The 24,705-nt window shown below is 34.8% G+C and overlaps 1 protein-coding gene, 1 long non-coding RNA gene and 1 pseudogene across 3 annotated transcripts in view; 1 reads left to right on the top strand and 2 right to left on the bottom strand.

Annotated features, from left to right (window-relative positions):
• The window catches only part of Dennd4c (DENN domain containing 4C), a 100,449-nt gene that overhangs the window by 17,844 nt on the left and 57,900 nt on the right, over positions 1-24,705 (bottom strand). Inside the window, exons 17-26 of one of the 2 annotated variants that reach the window (XM_027950615.3) lie at positions 22,663-22,869; positions 20,464-20,592; positions 19,006-19,150; positions 18,581-18,727; positions 13,237-13,359; positions 12,024-12,170; positions 6,764-7,932; positions 4,347-4,524; positions 3,241-3,350; positions 2,775-2,950 (exon numbers count right to left, since the gene is read on the bottom strand). In XM_027950615.3, the coding sequence (XP_027806416.2) occupies positions 2,775-2,950; positions 3,241-3,350; positions 4,347-4,524; positions 6,764-7,932; positions 12,024-12,170; positions 13,237-13,359; positions 18,581-18,727; positions 19,006-19,150; positions 20,464-20,592; positions 22,663-22,869 (2,531 nt within the window). The remainder of the gene's footprint in view (positions 1-2,774; positions 2,951-3,240; positions 3,351-4,346; positions 4,525-6,763; positions 7,933-12,023; positions 12,171-13,236; positions 13,360-18,580; positions 18,728-19,005; positions 19,151-20,463; positions 20,593-22,662; positions 22,870-24,705) is intronic. The other variant, XM_027950616.3, reaches the window with a different exon arrangement.
• The window catches only part of LOC139701567 (uncharacterized), a 38,716-nt gene that overhangs the window by 7,709 nt on the left and 6,302 nt on the right, over positions 1-24,705 (top strand). The window lies entirely within an intron of this gene.
• LOC139701654 (U4 spliceosomal RNA) lies at positions 15,870-15,949 on the bottom strand (annotated as a pseudogene).

Raw genomic sequence — 24,705 nt, 5'->3', positions numbered from 1 at the left:
ATCAAAGATCTAGGAATTAGAATAGAATCTAAGCAGCTCCTAGAAAAAACACAAGGTCAACATTACAACACGTAGGCACAGGCAATGACTTCCTTAATAAGACTCCTAAATCTCAGGAAAAAATACCAAGAATTAATAATGGGATGGCATCAAATTAAGTTTCTGAACAGCAAAAGAAAAAATTAAGAGTATGAAGAGAGAACCCACAGAATGACAGTAAATCTTTGCTACCTACTCTCTAACACAGGATAAATATCCAGAATAAAGAACTCAAACATCTTACACCCCCCAGCCCCGCCACCCACACAAACACAGATAACCCAATTGTTTAAAAATGGGAAAATGAGCTAAATGGACCCTTCTCAAAAGAAGAAATACAGCCAGATGTGGTGGCACACACCTATAATTCCAACAGCTCAGGAGGCCTAGGCAGGAGGATTACAAATTCAAAGCCAGCCTCAGCAACTTAGTGAGGTCCTAAGCAACTTGGCAAGACCTTGTCTCAAAACATAAAAGGAGTAGATGATGTGGCTCAGTGGTAAAGAGCTCCTGGGTTCAATCCCTGACATAAATAAATAAATAAATGAATAAACAAACAAACAAACAAATAAGTAAATGCATGCTGGAGAGGATGTGAGGTAAAGGGAACATCAACATACTATAATGATATATGCATACCTATGTTCACAGCAGCACAACTCACAATTGCCAAATTAAGGAACAGGCCTAGGTATCCATCAAAGGATGAATGGATAAAGAAAATATGGCATATATACAATGGAGTTTCAGCCATAAACAAGAATGAAATTGTCATTTGCAGGAAAATAGATGGAACTTGAGAACATTATGTTAAGCAAAATAAGCCAAACTCAAAAAGTCAAGGGTCATATATTTTCTCTCATATGTAGAATCTAGAGAGGAAGATGTGTGGGGGTAGTGGTGAGACATGTGTATGGAGGTGAGGATCTTCCTTCAAACAGAAAGATGACCAGCAGAGTAGAAAAAAGGTACTGGGAGAGGAAGAAAAGGAGGAGATACTAGGAAACAATATTGACCAAATTATATTGTTACATTTTGTGCATGCGGAATATGTAACAATGAATCTTACTATTATATATAATTACAATACAGCAATTAAACATCAACAAAAAAATATTCAGTGGAAAAAAATGGGCAGGAAATATAAACAGGCAATTCATAGAAAACGTTGGAATAACTAACTAGTAATGAAAAGACTCAAACTTACTTGTATTCAGAGAAATTGAAACAAAAACAGTAACACTTTTTACTCCTTAGAATATGAAAATTAGAAAAATGCTAATACCAACTGCTGGTAAGTTTTTATAGAAATGAGAATTCTTGGGCACTGTTGATAACAATTTTTTTGTATGTACTGAAATGACATACAAAAATAACCCAGTAACTTCACTTCTAAGATAAGTTTTCTGAGGAGAAAATACTTCACAAGCTAAAAGAAGATATATATTTTGCAGTATACTGCATCACTGCAGTAATAATTGCAGTAATAAAGAACTGAAAGTAACTCAAATGTTCTACAATAGGATAATGCAAAAGCCAGCATTAGCTTCCTACAAGATGAAAGGAATAAATTAAATATATACACAGTATTTCTGAAAGATTGAAAAGAAACTGAGATTTTCAGCATTATTCTAATTACATATATTAAAAATTGATAATAATACAAAACAACCTATATATGTTATACGGATATATATTCAAGGATATATCACATACAGAAGAGTTGGTATCTTTGTTGGATAAAGGAATGAGTGGAAATGGAGAAAAGAGAATAAATAAGAGGGCCTTGTCCAAAAAAATCAGGATAGTGCATTAAGAATTAAGAGTATGATCCAGGCATGGTGGCACGCACCTGTAATCCCAGCAGCTCAGAAGCAGAAATGGGAAGATCAGAAGTTTAAAGCCAGCCTCAGCAACTTAGTGAGGCCTTAAACAACTTAGTGACACCCTGTCTCTAAATAAAATATTAAAAAGGGCTAGGGGTGTAGCTCAGTGGTTAAGTGCCCTTGGGTTCAATCCCTGATACCAAAAAGAATAAAAAAGTTTTAAAAAATGCATTAAGAGTATGATTTGATTTGACCTCATGCCTGAAACTATATAAGAAAAAAATAAAGAGAAAACATCTCCAGAATTGAAGATTAAAAAAAAAAAAAAATACACAACTTTGAAAGTGCATGTATAGCATGTGCAAGTGAAGCCCTGGGTTTAATTCTTAATGATCAAGAAAAAAACAAAAACAAAAATAACTACTAAAGGCACACAATAATATAAAGTTGACCTGCTCCATAAGACAAATAAAATATTAACTATAATTAGTCAGGTCACCATACAGTTAGCAAACTCTCAATTACATAATGACTGGTTACAGACCAGCTAGTCTCCTTTCGGTTGACTAGAAGTTGCTCTTTTCACTGTAGCAGAAAGTGACAAGTTAATAGCTGAAAACATAATTAGAGTCACCAAGGCAGAAGGTCTGAAATAAGGCCTAACACTAGAGTTTTGAATTATCTATAAAGAAAGTTTAGTTCTAAGAATGAACTACTACTGATAACCACATATTAAATAAAATGGAAATGTAATCTCCTACATTACTACTACTTTCTCCTCAAATACTAAAGGTGAAGGACAGAAGGGAAAGGCAAGCCTGAAGCATACTGTAAATGATTCATTCTTGCCCCAGGAGTAGTACATTTAATGGGACACTTACCTCTTGAGGGAGCTTTTACAATACTAACCTTGCAGAGCCTCTCAAGTCTTTAAATTCTATATTGAGAAGAGGCAAGAAGTTGCTTTTACAGAATGGACATGTTGTATTCAAATTTGAATCATCTGCTGTCCATCCAGCCATAATTTCTTCATCATAAACCAAAGCTCCACAAGTTCTACACTGTGAACAACTTGACATCAAAACCTAATAGGAAAATAAGAACACTCAGAATCTCTAAATGAAAATGAACCTTAATAGGCCATTCTCTAGAATAAACAGAATTTTAGTTATTTTACTAAGCAAATTTGGAATAGTTCTATTATGTTACAATTAAAACTACCAGTATGTTGCCTTACTTACATATAAAACATCAAATGAATTCATCAAAATGACTTATTAGTCTGTCCATAGGATCTCATAGAAACCTGTTAAATGCTATTCTTAAATAAAAATGTTAACAGCACTTTATTACGGGCAGAATATAGTACTTGTACCTCCATTGCACAATTCTGATAGATGCTAGACATGCTGGTATTTTGGGATGAACCATGGTCTGATTTTTCAAAGTCCTGCCCCTTTATGCCTCTTGGAAATGAAACTTCACCTAGACAGGAATAAGCATCAGAACACATTAAGTAGGAGAATGTCCTTATGTCTTGGAAAAATGTGTTTAGGGGGAAAATATCATGAAATCTGCAATTCATTTTCAAATTGCTTAATATAAAAAGTGTGTGTGTGTGTGTGTGTGTGTGTGTGTGTAGAGAAAGAGAGAGAGGGAGGGAGAGAGAGAAACTTAATAAAAGTTAATTAAATCTGAGGACATAATTGCCCTCATAAGAATTACAGAATTAGGGGCTGGGGTTGTGGCTCAGTGGTAGAGCGCTTGCCTGGCATGTGTGAGGCACTGGTTCGATCCCCAGCACCACATAAACAAATTAAATAAACAAAATAAAGGTATTGTGTCCATCTACAACTAAAACAAAATTTAAAAAAAAGAATTACAGAATTAGAAGAATTTGAAATTCTCTCAAATTCTTAGGACATTTGGAATTTTTTCATAATAAAAAGAAAAAAAAGCAGGTCATTTTTTTTAAAAGTAACAGAGCTAAGAAATTTCAATGATAGAGCCCAAGATCTTTAAAATCTGGTTCAAACACTGAATTACCCAGAGAGCTAGATAAAAATGTACACCCCAAGGCCCTGCCCCACAAATTCCATCTTAGAAGTTTTAGGCTAAAATTTGTTAGATGATTCTGATGCATTATAAAATTCAGAAACTAATGATATAATGCACAAATACATACAACTAAAATCAAAACAAGTGACTATAATACTTGTAGGTAATACAAAATAAAACTAACAATAAGGTGTGGCTACTACTAAAAAATCTATCAGATAATCTCAACAAATGAGGTTTTGGGAGGGGAGGGTTATGAGCATTTAAACTGAAAAAGACAGGGCTGGGAAAAGAGCTCACAGGAAGAACACTTGCCTAGCATACATGAGGTCCTGACTTCAATCCCCAGTATATAAAAATAAATGATAAATAAACAAATAAACAAAAGAGACTAAATGAAGAAAGGAAAATCCTTCCCCATACCTGTTGAATAATGCAGTTTTCCAATATCTCCACTGCTGCTGCTACTGCCAAGGCTTGTGTTGCTTTGGGTAAGTTCACTAGGGACCAACCCTGAGATACTTGTGTTAGGAGATACATTTTCCCCCAAAATATGGTCTTCCAAGCCAGCTGGGAAGCTGTAATCTCTATTAATTTCCTCCTTTAATTGAAAAGAATAAAATCCCACATGCATAAACAATATCTTCTCCAATGGGAATATACTCACTCCACTATTATCAGAATTAAACTCCATAGCTTAAAACAAATCATTCATATATATGTACATGAATGTATGTATGTGTATATATGTGTATGTGCATGCATGTGTGTGTGTGCGCGCGCACGCCAGGGATTGAACCCAAGGGTGCTTAACCACTGAACCACATCCCCAGCCCTTTTTAAAACTTTGTATTTAGAGCCTCCCAGTGGCTAGGATTACAGGCATGCACTACTGTGCCCAGATCCTATTTTTTTCAAAACCATGAATTCTTCTGTTATTTGAGACTTCCCTTCCATACTCTAAAAATATTCAAGAAGTGATCTGCAATATTTAATCCATGTTGCACCACAGGTGAGTTTGGGGTCTAGTGTCTCTCAATATAAAATAAAGCAATGTTAAGAGGTCACTGTCTCCAATAGAATCAGAGATGCCAGTACAGTTAGGGAAGGGGTTTTAGAGTCAGCAAGCTTATCACCTTGGCTCTTTATCACTTATTGGGTCTATGACCTCACAGAAGTTAATTTTCTAACTTTTATTTATTATATCATCTGAAAATGTGGATAATATGAGACCTTTCCAAACAAGGTTGCTCTAAGAATTTCAGCTGGGAATCTGTTTAGCATAACAAACAATAATTTTAGAAACAAATAACATAATCTAGTTCGTAATTACCATAAGTGATTGAAACTTTAGTTGCATAGAAATCATCTCAATAATAAGTTCCAATTTATTTATTTAGGTATTTTTCTTTAAAAAGGCAAGATTTGTATTGTCTTTGATATAAAACCATGTTAATAATTATTATTATTATTATTATTTTTAGTACTAGGGATTGATCCCAAGGGCCACTCAACCACTCCTGAGTCACTGGAATAATAGCATGCACCATCCAACCAGCGACTCTTTAAATACATTGCCATTCAATGTCTTTTCCTAAAATATAGCTTCAAAAGTAAGAACATGGGCTCTAGAGTCAATATCTATGACTTCAAGTCTTTGTTCTGCCACTTACTAGTTGTATGATCTTCAGACATTAAACTTATAACTCATCTATAAAATAAAAATACTACTACTACATAGGGTTGTTATGAAAATTAAATAAATATATATGTTTATATATATATCCATATACAAAAATAAATGTACGGCTTATAACAGTACCTAGAACACACTGTGACAATTATAATAATAGCAAATATTTACAAATAATTGTCAAATTGAGACAGGAGGATCATGAGTTCAAAGCCAGCTTCAGCAAAAGCAAGGCACTAAGCATAAGCAACTCAGTGAGACCCTGTCTTCAAATAAAATATAAAATAGGGCTGGGGATGTGGCTTAGTACCTGAGTTCAATCCCAGGTACACCCCTGCCTCAAAACAACAACAACAACAACAAAAAACCTGTCATTTCTACTGAAGTACTCCAATACCACATAAAGTTATGAAAACAAAGGTAAAACTTTAATTACCTTTTTCCCATAAAATAAGCCAAATGCCCCCACTTCCACTTTTATAAAACAAACAAAAAAAAAAAAAACTAATGATTAATTCTACTTACAATGATTTTTAAAAGTCTTAATAATTTTGTCATGTAGTATGAACTCTATAGTTTAAATGGAAGAGACTTCATACACACACACACACACACACACACACGCAGGCAAATGTTGTTTTAAAAATAAAGTGCTGCTGGGTGCAGTGGCACACATCTGAAATATCAGCTATTAGGAAGGATGGCAAATTCAAGACCAGTCTGGGCAACTTATCAAGACCCTGTCTCAAAATAAAATAAAAAGGGCTGGGGATACAGTTTAGTAGTAGAATGCCCCTGGGTTCAAGTCCCAGTACTGAAATAAATAAGTAAGCAAAATAAAATAGAAGTCCTATGCAAATATAACATGACATTGTTATTAATTTCAAATATCATTAGTGCTTTCAAAGAACTAAACAATGTTTTAGGTTAGAATGACTAATGGAATTAAAAAGTGATCCTGATACTCTTTTTTACATTATGAATTTCCTACATAAATATTCAAGTTATTTTAAGAAAGAAATAGAATATGTACAAACTTTTAAAATATAAAAAAACAAAATTACTAGAAATCTTTAAATTGTACTACACATACACAAAGATACTACAAACCTCCTCATATCAGAGTACACATGTAAAACTTTCTTACCTCGTCATCTGAGTAGTTGTAGGCAGATGCTACAGCCACCCACATCTTACTGGCTACTGTTGCTGCTTGTTTCATACCAGATTTTAGGACATCTATCTTGGGCCCTGAGAGTAGATTATCCAGCTTTAGCCCTGACAAAGAATTTACTACAGAACCCAATGAGCCATGTGGTGAAGAACGAACCAATGCAGATAAAGGTGAACGATCTTTGTAAGTCCGATAGGGAGTGTGCTGCTTGAAACGTCCAGTAAAAGTTTTAGACCTGGACACTGCAGGAGAACTCTTCTCACTTTTAGGATTTTCCTGGGCTGGTGGGCTATTATCTAATGGTAGGCTTGATCTTCTCTCTAAAGGGTGCATAAATGTAGTAGTAGTAGTGCCAGATTCTCTGCTTTCCTCTCGGTGCAATTCCATACTAGAAGATTTACTACCCAGGGGACTTTTTAAGTTCATGTAGCTCTCAATTTCATCAGCCAGATTACGTGCAATAACTGGAGAAAACATTTTATCTTCAGAATCAGGAGGCTTTTCTTCTATAGATTCAGTGGCTAAAAGAGACAAAGGATCTAGTCCAGTTTCAACATCCTCCCTTTCAACAGCTTTAGCAACACCATATACACTACTTCTCTTATTCATCAGATCTTTGGATTCTGCTTTCAAGTCTCTTGACTGATTACTGTTACTATTATGTTGTTGACTATCATATGTCATCTTTGTTGTACTGGTTTTAGCTATATTATCATCAACCACAGGCTCTATGAGCTCTTGGCTTTCCTCAAGCATCTCTAGGACAGCAGATGATCTGTGCTCAGAATCCCAACTACTTTCAGAGACACGGGTCCTAGTATCAGCTAGGTGACAGCTAACATTCTCGAAACTATGAGTTCTTGCCATATGAAGTGGAGAAGACTTAGGACATGTCAATGCTGCTGTAAGAATCTTGGCATCTGCTCCCATCATGATAGCCATTTCATTTGAATTCAAATCCAAACTGCTTTTCTTAAGTAGCATTCCTGCTCGACTTTCAGAACTAAAACTACAACTCCTCTCTGGAAAATGCTTTTGTCTTTTTTCTCCTCTATCACCATTCTTCTTGAGATTAGAAACTTCACCAAAGACTGCATCTTCAACTAGATCTTGTGTAGAAAATAGAACATTTGATGTACTACCTGAAAGGGAGAGTAGAGTATTAAAAATAAATCCTTATTTTCCAATATAACATATATAAATGTTTATTGCTTTTCCGATTATTGAAAGTAATATTCCCAGTAAAGGTTAGAAAAGATTAACAAAAGATTCAGAAAATTTAGAAGGCATACAGAAAAAAATACCCTCAAAAAAACCTACTCAACCCTGTCTTCAGAAATAACATTTTAACGTACAACCTACATTTTAATTCAAATCCAAACTGCTCTTCTTACGTAGCATTCCCACTCAACTTTCAGAACTAAAACTACAATTCCTCTCTGGAGAATGCTTTTGTCCTTTTTCTTCTCTATCACCATTCTTCCTGGGATTAGAAAATTTACCAAAGACTGAACCTTAAACTGAATCTAGTATGTATGTATGTGTGTGTGTGTGTATGTGTGTCATGTGAGGATATAAGAAGTTGACAGTGTAACTGGAAGAGGGTCCTCAAAAGAATCCACTATGCTGATACCCTTACCTTGGACATTAAGGAATGAGCTGTAAGGAATTTCTGTTGTTTATAGTGTACCCAATCATATAGTAGTCTCTTATAGCTGCTCCAACTAACTAGAACACCACCCATTCATATTTAGGATTCTCAATTTTTTTTAAAAAAAAGTTAAAAGAGCACATTATAGGGATACTGCCACATCAATGATCATAGCAACACAATTCACAATAGCTAGACTCTGGAATCAACCTAGATGCCCTTCAATAGATGAATGGATAAAAAAAATGTGGCATTTATACACAATGGAGTATTATGCAGCACTAAAAAAGGACAAAATCATGGAATTTGCAGGGAAATGGATGGCATTAGAGCAGATTATGCTAAGTGAAGCTAGCCAATCCTTAAAAAACAAATGCCAAATGTCTTCTTTGATATAAGGAGAGCAACTAAGAACAGAGCAGGGAGGAAGAGCATGAGGAAAAGACTAACATTAAACAGAGACGAGTGGTGGGAGGGAAAGGGAGAGAGAAGGGAAACTGTATGGAAATGGAAGGAGACCCTCATTGTTACACATAATTACATATAAGAGATGGTGAGGGGAAAGGGGGGAAAAAAAAACAAGGGAGAGAATTGAACAACAGCTGATGGGGTAGAGAGGGAAGAGGGGAGGGAAGGGGAGGGGGGATAGTAGGGGATAGGAAAGGTAGCAGAATACAACAGTCACTAATACGGCATTATGGAAAAATGTGGATGTGTAACCAATGTGATTCTGCAACTTGTATTTGGGGTAAAAATGGGAGTTCATAACCCACTTGAATCAAATGTATGAAAGATGATATGTCATGAGTTATGTAATGTTTTGAACAACCAATTAAAAAAAAAAAAAAGTACAACGAAGCCAGGAACAAGTGGCACACATCTATAATCCTAGCTTCTTGGGAGGCAGAAGAAGGAAAATAAAAAGTCTGAGGCCAGCCTAAGTAATTTAGTGAGACCCTATCTCAAAATAAAATATAAAAAGGGTTGGGGATGTAGCTCAGTGGTAAAGTGCCCCTGTACTTCAAAATAAATAAATAAATAAATACCATGATGATCTGGAAGCTTTGAGGAAAAAAAAGATGTCTTTGATTTAATCCTTTTTAATCTTCCAAAATGGTTTCAGGGTTCTTTTTAATCTTTCAGATTAGTACTAATTGGTAATAATAATCCTATCAGTTAATCAGAGTTAATAATAAGCATTTAGAGATATTTTTGAAGCTTTTAGGGAAATTAAACCAACCTATTTTATAATTCCAAAATGTATACCCAATTTGAAAACTACTTCCAATATATAAAAAACAGATCTCTGCAAATACTACAGGCTATCTTATTTCTAGGAATTTAGTGGCACATTTATTTTCAAATTTTAAATGAACTGGACTGTCTATACTATCAAAGCCCCATTACCATCTCTTTCTCTCTCTCTCTCTCTCTCTCTCTCTCTCTCTCTCTCTCTCTCTCTAGTATCAGGGATTGAATGCACACTAGGCAAGTATTCTACCACCGAACTATATCTCCAGCTATTTTATTTTGAAACAGTCTTGCTAAGTTACCCAGGCTGACCTAGAACTTATATAATAATCTCGTCTCAGCCTTTTGAGTAACTGGAACTACAGTTACCTACCTATATCCTACCTTCCTTTCTTTTGTGTTTATGTAGGGTGTGGGGTGGAGGTGAAAGGTTGAACCCAAAGATGCTTTACACTGGGTTACATCCCTAACACTTTTATTTTAAATTTTATTTTGAGACAGGATCTTACTAGGTTGCCTAGGCTGGCTCTGAACTTTCAAACTGAACCTCCTGACTCAGTCTCCTTCATGACTGGCATTACAGGCAGCACCACTACACTTGGCTCTCCTTTTTTAAAGAAATAAATCTTCCTAGATCACGATGTAATACAAAAATAAGATGGGTATAGCAGGAAGAAAAAAACACCAGAAGCCAGACTACTTTCAGTTCAATATCCTGAAAGAAGATAAAAACCTGTTGAAGGAAACCTCTATTCTCCTTTTTCATGCTCTCTTGTTATCAACAAGGCTAGGAAAATGTGATCTGTAGTGTTGGGTTTTTTTGGTTTTTTTTTTTGTGTGTGTGTGTGTGTGTGTGTGCATTTATATGCAGATAACTATTTTCCCCAAAAGCTTTTAGCACTCTCTCTTAAACACTACTGCCCACCAAACAAACAAACAACAACAATAAAAACCCATAATCATTTATACTTGGCATCCCGGTATATGCAAAAAGAAAACCCTTTTAGTACTCCTACACCAATTTAAAAGACTGAATAAATTAATTTCTCTAAAGTTAATTGTAAATTATCTATTGTATAACTTTAGAGAAGTGAATTGTAGCTACCACTAGGAAAGGGTAAAGGGCACCAGTCAATTTGTCCTTTTAAACCATATACTTAAGCCAAGTGCAGTGGCACACACCTGTAATCCCAGCTACTCAGGAGGCTAAGTCTGGAGGATCACAAATTCAAAGCTAGCTTGGACAATTTAGTGAGAACTTGTCTAAAAAAACAAAACAACAAAAACAGGGCTGGGAATGTAGCTTAGTGGTAAAGCGCTTGCCTTTAGTGGTAAAGCTAGCATGAGTGAGGCCCTGGGTTCCCCAACACTGCCCGCCCCCACCACAAAATCGTACATTTTTTTAGAACTCAAGTGATGTGAATCCTTTTTCCATTTCCCTTTCAGAAGTGATAAGAATTACCCTGCCATACATAAACCTCCTGGGATTTCATCACATCACTGCCTCTGTTGTTAGTGAGTACAAGAGGCCATACTGTACATGGTCTACAATGAGAAAGAACAACCAAACTGAGACCAGGCACAACAAGAAAGGCATTCCAAATAACATATATATTAAATATAGATCTTTTAAAAATTTAAATAGGTCTCCCTTCGTATCCATGGAAGACTGGTTCCATGAATGGCCACCCGTCACAATACTAAAATACCTGGGTGTTCATGTCCCTTATATAAAATGACATAGTACTTGCACATAACTTAAACACATCCTCCCAATATACTTTAAATCATCTCTGAATTACTTCAAATACCTAACGAAGATGCAATTATTTTCTGATATTTTCAAACCCTAGATTGGTTAGATGGAGAACATATGGACAGGTATGGCTACTGTTCTTTTTTTTTGGGGGTGGGGTGGGGGGTGGAGATATTGGGGACCAAACTCAGGGCCTCATTCATGTTAGGCAAGCACTCGTACCATGAGTTACAGCCCCAATCCTTCTTTTCTTTCTTTCCTGCTCCCTGTCTTCCTATTTTACTGTGTTGGCAGGGTTTCACTAAGTTGCTAATAAGACTAGCTTCAAACTTGAAATCCTTCTGCCTCAGCCTCCCAGGTAATTGGGATTACAAGTATGCACTACCATGCCCAGTCCAACTGTACCTTTAAATAACAATATTTTAATATTTTCTTCAGACTGTTTATATGATTTGGGCTCATTTCTGGCTCTTTAGTATGTTCATTATAATTAAGTTGACAATTTAAAATCATCAAAGACATATATATCTGTAGAATATATTCTAAACATTTAATAACCAATATAAGTAACTTACCAGTGCTACTTTTTCTGTTGTTGACATCAAATATACCAGATGAAACTTTCACAATACTGCTGCCCCATGAAGGAGGTTCATTAGGACTCTGAGACTCTGGACTAGGTTGTGAATGTTTTGCCACAATAGCAGACACATCACACACCTCTGAAAATAAGTATTTGGCTGTTATCATTCCTAATATTGCTCATACTGAACAGAAACCTCATAGAGATTACGTGTACGTATATATTTTTTCATCAAGTAGGGGTAAATATATAACTGTTTTATTACTGGTTTACTGTATCTAGCTAACATTAGATTATAAATGTCACTAGCACTGACTGAAATAAATGTTTTATTTTAGCATTCAATAATCCTATACTGAGTGTTCCTGAGTGAATCAATTTAAGCCTCTGGTCTTTAATTCTGTTTCTCATTACTTGGTAAATATGAGAGGGACTTGCTTCTGGGTAACTCAGGAGAATAAAACAAGAAGCATTATCAAAGAAAGTATAATTTTGTATAAGAGAACAGAAGGAACATCCTGTTACCATAAACCAAAATGTTCCTCTGTGGTCTCACAAAATTTTTACAACAAATCATTTCTACCTCAATGAGTCCTGTAAAAACCAATACAACCATGAGGACTATTTTTGCTGTATTAATGAAAAACATTCACATAGCTACTTGAAGGACTTCTGGTGGAAAAGCCTTTTAAAATAAGTACAACACTAGAATACAAGTTTGATGAGTCAAATTTAGTTCTGATTTTGACACAAAGTAGCCAAGTAACTTTGACAAATGAAAACCTTAGTGGGTTGCACTTTCCTAAAACATTAACGGTAACATACAGACTCTCTAAAAGGTCTGTTAAATTTCAAACCTCAGAGACTATAATAATAATATATAGTATTATCTTATTATTAAGTAATACATACTTATTAAGTATTATACTTAATAGTACATAATATCTTGTTAGCTAGACCTTACATTCCTGAAAATGATCACCAAAAATTATTAAATAAAATAAAAAGGGCTAGGGTTGTGGCTCAGTGGTAGAGCACCTGCCTAGCATGTGTGAGGCTGGGTTCAATCCTCAGCACCACATAAAAAGGAATAAATAAAATAAAAGTATTGCATACATCTATTTAACTAAAAAAAATTTAAAAATAAACATCTAATTAATATAGGTATATTTCCTAAATAAAGTTTATAAATATCAGTACTTAACCTTCTACTTGCACGTTCATTTTAGTTACCAACTCTGGTGCTATATGTTCTTCAGGCACATGAATTTCTGCTTCGTCCTTTATAAGTTCATCCTTAGACCCATAGCCTTGGTCAGACTGACCACCTGTTACAAAGAATGCAAGCTTATAAATGTTTTTGTATACTTATAACCCATTTATAAAATATCAAAAGAAAATTCCACTGGTCTAGACAACTAAAAGAAAAGGAAGAAAACTGACAAGGCACACAGAACATTTTTTAAAACAATGACAGGAAGCAAATTAACAACAGAAACAAGAATGTCAGAATCTGAAAAATCATTCCATATTTGAAAGTAATGAACCTTAATCTCTTCACCTGGAAATTAGAGATTTGGACAAGATGTTTTAAAAAGTCTCTTGGAGGGTGTCCATAGAATGTTTCTTTTTTGTAAGAAAGATAAAAGAATGAAACACATATTATACCTGCTACCTTTTGCAAAAAGAAAAGTAAGAATGATAAATCAGGAAAAAATAAAAATGGTTACCTACAAGGGGTGGGGGAAAAATAGAAAGGGAAAAAATAAACAGGAAGAAACTTCTTTACATAAGGTTTATTATACTGTTTTTGGAGATGTAATATATTTGTATATATTCAAAATAAGTAAATCAAAATGGGGAGTAGACTTTAAAATTGAATGCCAGCAGAAACAAGTGAAAGCATTTGTACTTCATATGAAATAACCACACTGAATGAGTCAAAGAAGAATAATTTAACTTTTTTGGGGGGAGGGATGGGTACCAGGGATTGAACTCCAGGGCACTTAACCACTGAGCCACATCCCCAGCCCTATTCTGTGTTTTATTTAGAGACAGGGTCTCACTAAAGTTGTGTAGAACCTTGCTGTTGCTGAGGCTGGCTTTGAACTTGCAATCCTCCTGCCTTAGCCTCCTGAGCTGCTGGGATTACAGCTGTGCACCACCATACCCTGCTTTAAGTTAACTTTTAAACACATTATTTTGAGTATGTACCCTAAACCCTGGAGTAATAATCAAATAAAACACAGCTTAAGTTTGTTTTTCACAGGGGATGAGTGTGATAATTCTGAAATTATTTTACATATACTGTAGAATTGAATCAATGAGTAAATGTGATAATGTTTGGAAGATAAGATTTTTACTATGGAATAAGGCAGATTTTTTTTTTTTTTTAAATGGACTGAAAGAAGGTAAAGAACAATCTTATGAAATTCATTTAGAATTAAGGTATTTCCAAAGTGTACACACACACACTTTCTAACTCTGTTTGTTAAAAGCATAGAAGCAATATTACCCTGGAGACAGTGGGCATAACCCAGGCTCAGATCCTGGCTTCCAAAATCTATTCCTCATTAAAATGAACTTGGGATCCTTGAAGAAATGGCTGATTCCAAAGTTAAATCAGGGAGGGTACAAACATGAGCTTGGAACCCTTTTTTTTTTTTGACCAGAAAAGCTCAAAAACCATGTTGGGAACATGTCTAAAGGACACAGGAACAGTTAGAGACTATAATCCACTGAGTAAAATAGGAATCCATAAGTCCATACTGATAATAAAAAAGAAAAAACAGAGAAGGGAAATTGTTCTGTATACTATGTGTCATCTTGTAAATGTGGAAGTAGTGACATCACACTTTGTAACCACTGTACTAAAGATTTTTGTCTTAGGCAAGCATCATCAATTGATGCTAACCTTAAAACTGAGCTAAGAAAGAAGATATTATCACATAGCTTATTATCTGCAAGAGGTAAAATATTAACCATAGTCGGACATGATGGCACATGTCTATAATTGTAGCAACTCAGGAGGCTGAGGCAGGAGAATCACAAGTTTGAGGCCTGACTTGGCAACTTAGTGAGACCCTGTCTCAAAAAATGGCTGAGGGTTAGGCACAACAGCATATGTCTGTAATCCCAGCGGTTCAGGAGGCGGAGGCAGGAGGATTTCAAGTTCAAAGCCAGCCTCAGCAATTTAATGAGGCACTAAGAAACTCAGTGAGACCTTGTCTCTAAATAAAATACAAAATAAGGGCTGGGGATGTGGCTCGGTGATCAAGTGCCCCTGAGTTCAATCCCCAATACACCCCTACCCCCCAACCCCCCCAAAAATGGCTGGGGATATATCCCAGTGGTAAAAGTACCCTTGATGTAGGTAATATTTGCCTCTGGGATGCAATAATCTGATAAGGTTACATCACTTTTTTAGTATAGATACCCTGGATGCATAACATACCCTAGTAACAAGGAAGTATCAGACAAACCCAAGTTAAAGAACATTCTACAAAATAACCAAAAAGAATTCTTCAAAAAGGTGAAGGTCAGCCAGGCATAGTGGTACATGCCTGTAATTTCAGTTACTTGGGAGGCTGCAGGAGGAGCCTCAGGAAATCAATGAGACCCTGTCTCAAAATAAAAAATAAAAAGTATCTGGCAGTATAGCTCAGTGGTGGTAAAGTGACCCTGGGTTCAATCTCCAGTACTGGGGGTGGGAGTAGGGGAAGATTGAAGTCATAATAGATAAAGAAAGCATGAGAAACTGCCAGGTTAAAGGAGACTAAAGAGAGGGATTTAAAGTACCACAAAGGACATTAGGAACAATTGACAAAATCAGAATATAAAGTATATAAACTTTTCAATTAGCAATAATCGCACCTTGGATAAACCTCATTGACTACTATACTGCTACTGCACAAAACTAAGTATATAAACTTTTCTATAAATTTAAAAATTATTTCAAAATAGAGTTTCTGAAGTCTGTTTTGGCTTTAAAGTTCTATAATTTAAAACTGAAACTAAGTCCAGTTACTGAAGAAATCAGTTATGAAGATATCAATGAAAGAGACATAAAATATGCAGTACCTTCCATTTCCTACAACATATTACTATACAACCACTCAGACTTGGATTTGCCATATAACAAAAGAATTAAACTTCTCTAAATACTACTATTTAGAATGGCTAACAACTTCAGTTGTTTTTTGTTTCTTGGGTTTTTTGGCACTGGGGATTGAACTCAGGGGCACTCAACCGCTGAGCCACATCCCCAGCCCTGTTTTGCACTTTTTAATTAGAGACAGGGTCTCACTGAGTTGTTTAGTACCTCGCTGTTGCTGGGGCTGGCTTTGAACTTGCAATCCTCCTGCCTCAATCTCCTGAGCCTCTGGGATTACAGGCATGTGCCACCACACCTGCTTTTCAGTTGTATTTTTATTGTCCCCCTCAGAATATCCAGTATAGCAACCTAGTGCCACGAAAAAGGCAAAAGACTGAGAATAGGGTAAATTGATTAAACCCAGATATGCCTCTAGGATCTAAATTCACTACCGGGTACCAAGTAATAAGATTCCAAAAGATAATCCTTAATGAAATGAACAACTTAAGTATCTGGGCTGGAAGACACCAAAAATATCCAATGGCATCACCAGAAGCCTTACAGAAGAAACACATGATCACTGCAAATTCAGTATCTAGGATTCAGTCATTAGAAATGCAGCTAAATTGACCAAGGTGGCACACGCCTATAATCCCAGAGACTCAGGAGGCTGAAACAGGAATATCTCAAGTTCAAAGCCAGACTCAGTCATTTATCGAGGCTCTAAACAATTTAGTGAGACCCTATCTCAAAATGAAAACTATAAATAGGGTTGGGGATATGGCTCAGTGGTGAAGAGCCCCTGGGTTCAATCTTTGATACAAAAAAAAAAAAAAAGAAATATATGAAAAAGGCATTAAAGGTTCTTCCCAAAATATTGGAATCTTTATACCAATTACCTGGAATTATTAGGAGACTATTTTCTGTTAGAAAACTAAATTGCCTTTATAATGAGATAAGCTTAAAAATAAGGAGGATTAAGAGGTGGGTATCTTTCATTGTTATTATCATTCATGGTAAGCTGTTTTATTTACCAAAAAATTATTTGCTTGATTTTTTTTCGTTTGTTTTTAAACACACAAAGCCCATTTCTTCCAAAGTATTAGGAAAAAATACAATGGAAATAAAATAAGTTGGCAAAAATTTTTAAAGTCTCATAAAAATTCCTACTTGTTAATTTACAAACAGGATTGAAAACTAATAAAGTTAATTATAAACAAGATTGCACCTATAACCTACGTTGAAAAAAATTAAAAGTAGTTTTTAGACAAAAATGCAGCAATCTAGTTTTGGAAAGCATAACCAGCTCAACAACTAGAACAATGAATTAATTAATGCCCATAACAGTATTCAACACAATGATGCTATAAACCAACCTCAAAGTAAAAATTACAGCAAAGTACAACATATTTTAAAATAAGATAAATAAAAATAAGTCAGTTTTGCAAGCTGACCATAAATGTTAGTTGGATATTTTCAGGAGAGTCTAAATATGATTACCCTTATCTTAAGGAGAAAAGCCAAGAAATCGAAAATGGTTTTCCACTTGTAATAAAACTTAAAATACAACAAAATGTCTTTTCCCCCACCCTTGTTTGTCAGCAAAATTTAACCTAATAAATGGGAAATTACCTGAAGTGGTTAACATTCAAGGGCAGAATTAACGCACACGTGTATCCATAGCTTCACGTCATAAAAGTCTGTCTGCACCCCACACCATGACAGCCAAGGACAAATGCAGCACCAAGAAACAGCACAGAGCAAAAAGCAGAGCAACAAAGAGCAGAGAAAAGGAAACTTCAGTCATTGAGACAAGTTTATCAGATGAAGCACAGGAATTAGACTCAGAATTGTTTCTAAAGGAAGGCTTGAGATAATAACCACCACCACAACAACAAAAAAAACAACACAAAAAGAAGGATGTGCAACACACACATATCTGCCCAAAGTGCTACTTTGATTACACTTATTTGTAATTTCAGAGGACTGAGGTAATACCCAGAACTATGTACATAAGTAGGTTCTCAGATTTCTTAAAAATGTCCTTTAAAATAAACAAAATATGTTATCTCATGGCATGTGACTTATTTTTTTTTCCTTCTTTAACATTCATAATCTCAAAGTTCTAAGATATATTTTCCATTTAATGAAAGTAAAAAAAGATTTGCCAGTTGTGTCACTAACAGTCAAGTTCATTAGCTCACAATGCCTAACATATCATGCACTTTCACAATTTAATAATGAACAAATACAAAGAAAGACAATCCTAGAGCACTGTGCACAGCACTCCAAAGTTAATTTTATACTATAGGAAATAGAAGTGCGGAAGTGAAATTTCTTTTCTTATATACTACTTCAAAAGTGTTCATATTGCACAAACTTAAAAGAGGGCAAAACTTTTTGAAAAAGACAATATGATACTAAGTGAAGGGTTAGTAAAATACAGATTCTAGTACCTGTGCTAGAGTGATTATCAATGGAATCAAGCCTGATTAAATCTCTGACGAAGACCGTGTGCTCCCCATTGTTAGCATCATTAGAACTATCCACGCTACCGTGGCTCACCGTGTCCCCATCACTTCCACCTGTGGCATTCTGAGGAACTGAAGATAAGGACAATGGAATTCAATAACTCATGTACTGATAATTTCTGAAATTAAATATGAATGACCCACAGTTTATTTATAATCACAGAACACTTTCTAAATTTCTACAGGGGAAAAGGCAAAAATAATTTTGGACTAAGATAATCTGTTTTCCATTGTACATAAAAATATTAACCAGAATTTCATTTGAGTTTTCTACTTCATGTAATTAAAAATCCCTATGCCTATAAAGCTATGGTTCATAATGAAAGTATCTTTCCAATTACATATATTACCTGATATTGAGGATGCCAGGGACTTTTGAATGGTCTTTTTAAGTGGCTGCCTAAATTGTGCCAAGCCACGTACTACATTCCGTACCTTTGTCCATAAGAAAATACCACTGCGAGTACTGCTAGGCCATGGGCTCTCCAAAACTACCTAAAGGTAAAATAAAGGCAAAAATAATGGTCATTAAGAATATTTTATTTAAAAATTACATATATATACAAATGTGCATGTTTGTATACGTATAAAATTACACATGCACATGTGCATATATACATATAAAGAATTACACAAATTATGTGTATACATACAAACATATGAACACATCATCAACAGGTATGTGGAAAACTGCTCAACATCATTAATCAAAGAAATAAACTAAAAATATCACCTCACATGTGTTAAAATGGGTATTATAATAAAGAAGAAAGAAGTGTTAGTAAATATGTAGAGGAAAGGAAACCCTGGCATACTGTTAGAAGCAATGTTATTAGCTATTTCACATAAGACCTATGTGCATACATTTCATCTGAGTAAATAAGAGAATGACTATTATTCACCATAACTTAGCAAATTAGTACAGATTATGGAAAAGTGTGAATATTCCTCAAAAAACTAAAATAAAACTACCATATGATTCAGTAATCCCACTACTGTATTTATATTCAAGGAAATTAAATCAATATCTCAAAAAGATCTGCACCCCCATGTTCACTGTAGCATTATTCATAAAAGCCAAAATACAGAAACAACCTAAGTGTCCATCAACAGTTAAATATGTTAAATGAAATAAAACAGATGCAGAAAGACAAAAGGTACTGCAAGACACTGCATGATATCACTTAAATATGGATTCCAGAAAACAGAATAGTAGTTACAGGGATAGGGAGTGGGGACAGAGTTTAAGAAAATGTTGGTCAAAGGATATAAAATTTCAGTTAGATAGCAAAAATAAATTCAAAAGATCTATTGTACAACATGGTGGCTACAGTTAATAAGAACATATTATATTTTGAAAATTAGTAAAGAGTAGATTTTAATTGTTCTCACCACAAAAAAAAAATGTAAGTGAAAAAATGCATAAGTTATTAGCTTGACTGTGTCATTCTACAATGTATACATATTTCAAAACATCATTTTGTATATCATAAATATATGCAATTTTCATTAGTCAATTAAAAGGGAAAATAAAAACTTATGCCCCTAAAATATCCTGTAGGAGAAATTTTATAAATAATAAGATATAAAATTTCTTTAGTTTAATTTTATTTATTTATATAGGCACTTTACCACTGCCACATCCCAGCCCTTTTTATTTTGAAACAAAGTTTCAATGAGTTGCTTAGGGCCTCACTAAATTGCTGAGGGTGGCCTCCCAAGATACCGAGATAACAGGCATGTGCCACCACGTCCATCAACTTATCATTCTTAAGTATCATATATTGCCTGGTATCAACTCTACTTACCTTATTATAATAACCATAAGTAATGGCATTTGGTTTTATCTTAGCAGTTTTCATTTCAAATAAGACTCTCACTGCTAAAACAGGATGACCCCAAAGTCCACAAAGCTGCATTACTACTCGATAGCACACCTAACAAGAAATAACATCAAACCATTAGGAGGTAGCATGTTAGTCCATCTATGGACTTGTAGAGTTTTTTTTTTTGTTTTTTTGTTTTTTGTTTTGAGTGGGGCTGGGGTTGGGGGAGGATAGCGGGGATTGAACTCAGGGGCACTCAATCACTGAACCACATCTCCAGCCCTACTTTATATTTTATTTAGAGACAGGGACTCACTGAGTTGCTCAGTGCCTCACCATTGCTGAGGCTGGCTTTGAACTCTTAATTCTCCTGTCTCAGCCTCCCAAGCTGCTGGGATTACAGGCATGCGCCACTGTGCCCAGTAAGAGATTTTTAAAAAATAAATTTATTCAAATCTTTTCATAAAGTTATTAAGCATTATTTTATCTTTCATATGAATTTGAGCTCTTTCTTTCTCTCTCTCTCTCTCCCTCCGCCCTTTCTTTTTTTCTTTTTGGTACCAGGGATTGAACCCAGGGGCACTTAACCACTAAGTCACATTCCTAGCCTTTTTTGTTTTGAGACAGAGTCCTGCTAAGTTTCTTAGGGCCTCATTAAGTTGCTGAGGCTTGCTTCAAATTTGAGATCTTCCTGCCTCAGCCTTCCAAGTTGCTGGGATTACAGGCAAGTGTCACCACACCCAGCTTGATTTGAGCATCTAAGATAATTATTTTTTAAACCTATTCAATAGCATTATTAGCTATTTCACATAAGACCTATGTGCATACATCTCATCTGAGTAAATAAGAGAATGACTATTTTTCGCCATAACTTAGCAAGAAGTTATTTCTAAAATCAAATATGATTAAAATAGCTCTCTTCCCCAATCACTATGTATATACTCTATGCCAAAGGAATTAAAGACAGCAGCTCCAGGGTGCCCATTTAGGATTTGTAAAGTCATGTCTTAAAAAGAACGAGAAGAAAATTAGGTACATTCTAATAATATCAGCAAAAACTTTTCATTTTAAATTCTGATCTAGTTATAGATTTTTTGCCCCCTTTTTGGTGCTGGGGATTGAACCCAGAGGTGCTTAACCACTAAACCATATCCCCAGCCCTTTTTATTTTTACTTTTTTTATTTTGAGGCATGGTCCTGCAAAGTTGCTTAGGGCCTTGCTAAACTGTTGAAGATGGCGTTGAATTTGTGATCCTTCTGCCTCAACCTCCCACCATACCTGGCTAGGTAGTTCTTGACAGTTAATTATAACAATACTAAAAATAATTTCTAAAGGGAAAAATAGCAAAGAAAAAAGCTAAAATAAGTGCCTCCATTTACTTAACTGTTAACTAGATTATATCAGTACCTTCCTCTTACGATGATTTTGAGGCTTAAGAAAGATGCATAAAATGTCTAGCTGTCATTCACTGAATGCATTTTCTGAGCCAGCCCTATAAGTATATCAATCAATTTAACCTTCAAATCAACCTTACAAAGAAGCTAGTAACTATGATTATCATATCAGTGGTTTTCCAGGGGCAATTCTGTTCTACAGGGGACAATTGGCAATGAGACATTTTTGATTGTTATAACTTGTGAAAGAGAGAAGGGGTGATACTGGCATCTAGTGAGTAAGGGCCAGGGATGCTGCCAAACGTCATATAAAACACAGGACAGCCCCCCCCACCAAAAAAAATAATAAATAATTATGTGGGCCAAAATGCTAACAGTATCAAAGTTGAAAAACTAGGAGCTACATTTTCAGATGAATAATCTGAAACACAAACAGATTACGTAACTCATCTTAGGACAATGGTCCTAAGAGAACCACTTGCAAAAAGCCTATGTCCTGTCTATTCCCTAAAAAAGTTATTTTAAAAATCAAATGAAATCATTATTATTTTCTATTCATCAAGGATAATCAGGCCCAAGTAGGAGGTCTTAACTTCATTCCAAAGCAGTAATTTTTAATAAATATATTTTAAAATAAATAATGAGTATTAGCTTTATGAAACAGAGTAATATTACCTTTCCTGCCTAATAAATCCTGAGCATACTTTAAAGCAACTAAAAACTAAATTTTCTTAACAGTATAAAAATAAAAATTTTCTTTTAAACATTATTAAATGTTATACTTGCCTCATCCAGTGGATCCACATCTGTTTTTCTCATCTTGATAAGTATATCATATGCCTGTTGAAGTGCTCTGACCTTAGGATGAGAAACTCTAACATAGGCTGGGAGACAAATGAACCATAAACTATAACAATGACTGAACAGACACTTGGCCCACTGTGGTGGATTTGTATAACATCTCCTTGCCAATTTATGAGCTGTTTTAATCTCCTAGAAAGAGAAAAAATAAAATATTACAGTGTTTACTAAAATCTATTAGGGTTGGGGGACTGAGAAGGCAAAGGGAAAGAAATTTTTAATGTTAAATTTGACTCCCAAATCAAGTATTTCTTAGTTTTATTTTTATGAATGACTTCGTATTTAGTGTCATGTGGCTCCTTGAGCAATCTGCAAGTATATTTGCTTGCAAGCACATCTTCTAACAGACTAGAAATTCCTTAGAAAAAGAAAAAAAGCACTCTAAGATGCTGCTCATTTTTAATGGGAAAAGACAGAACTAAAACCATACTATTCCTTCTCTGGACTGTTAATTCTCTCCCTGACCAGTTCCCTTTAAAGTGTTATTCTTTTGTAGTCAACAAAGTCTGAGAAATATCACAGATCTTCCTAACAGTTTGATAGCCATGCTTACTATTTCTGATTTTCATTCTGACTTAGGTAGATTAGAGATCAAAGATTTGGGAGACTATCCAGGAATCAGTAAAACCTGAACTAAGAATGTTATTCTGAAATTGTCCATGTTTTGAAGAATCTCAAAATGTTAGTATAGAGGGGCTGGGACTGAGGCTCAGTGGTAGAGTGCTTATCTTGCACATATGAGGCACTGGGTTCAATCCTCAGCACCACATATAAATAAATAAAGATATTGTGTTCATCTACAATTAAGAAAATATTTTTTAAAAATGTTAGTGTAGAGATTAGGTATTAAAATCACTTGCTGGTAATTTATAAAATTACACACTGTGGGAAACTACAGAGCCTTCTAGATTTGCCAGGATGTCACTGCATGCCTTGCGCTAAAGATTCTTTCTGTTGGGACGTGTTCTAAATAAAAATGATACTTTTATGTTCATTTTCCTTTTGGACTGTATCTCCATGAGACTTGAAGATACAGCTAAATTCATGCCCTTGTTTATCTAAGGTATTAATGGTCCTTTTCAAGGTAGTTTAAAACACAAAAATCTGCTGAAGTTAAGAATTAGAAACTAAAATTACCCAATTTTAGAAAGCTGCCTTCATTAACCTGGTGACAATAAAAAATTATAATTTTTGTTTTCCCTCAGAAAATACTGAAAGAAACATCAACTTTATAAAATTAAGGAACACCTCAAAGATTTGGGAGACTATCCAGGAATTAAAACCTAAACTAAAAATGTTATTTGAAATTTTCCATGTTTTGAAAAAATCTCAAAATGTCCTGTACATAAAAAGGACATTTAATTTTAATTCATACCTAAACACAGCTTAATTCTCAGACTGAGCAGTAAAGAAAAATATCTGGATTGTCCTTTAGAATGTACTATCTGGTATATTGTACATTTATATTAGCTACTAGGGAAATGAAAATCAAAACTACATAAATAAACCATTTCATATCCACTAGATGACTATAATCAAAAACATAATAACAAGAAATAAGAAGGACACTGTGAAACTGGTACACTATTCATACACTATTGGTGGGAATGTAAAGTGGCTCTGTCACTTTGAAGAACAACCTAACACTCCCTTTAAATGGTTAAACCTGAAGTTACTATATGACATAGCAATTCTACTCCCAGATACATATCCAAGAGAAACAAAAACATACATCCACACAAACACTTGTACGTAAATGTTCATAGCAGCAATATTCATGAATAGCCAAAAAGTAGGAATCACCTATGTATCCTAGAACAGGTAAATAAATGTGAAATGTCCTTAAGTGGAATATTATTCAGCAAGAAATAAAGTACTGGGGCTGGGATTGTGGCTCAGTGGTAAAGCACTTGCCTCATATGGGTGAGGCACTGAGTTCAATCCTCAGCACCATATAAAAATAAATAA

The sequence above is a fragment of the Marmota flaviventris genome, chromosome 13 (assembly GCF_047511675.1).
Source record: "Marmota flaviventris isolate mMarFla1 chromosome 13, mMarFla1.hap1, whole genome shotgun sequence".
In the NCBI taxonomy this organism is placed as follows: domain Eukaryota; kingdom Metazoa; phylum Chordata; class Mammalia; order Rodentia; family Sciuridae; genus Marmota; species Marmota flaviventris.
Note: the sequence above shows the minus strand (reverse complement) of the source record. Positions and strands in the feature narration are given on the sequence as shown.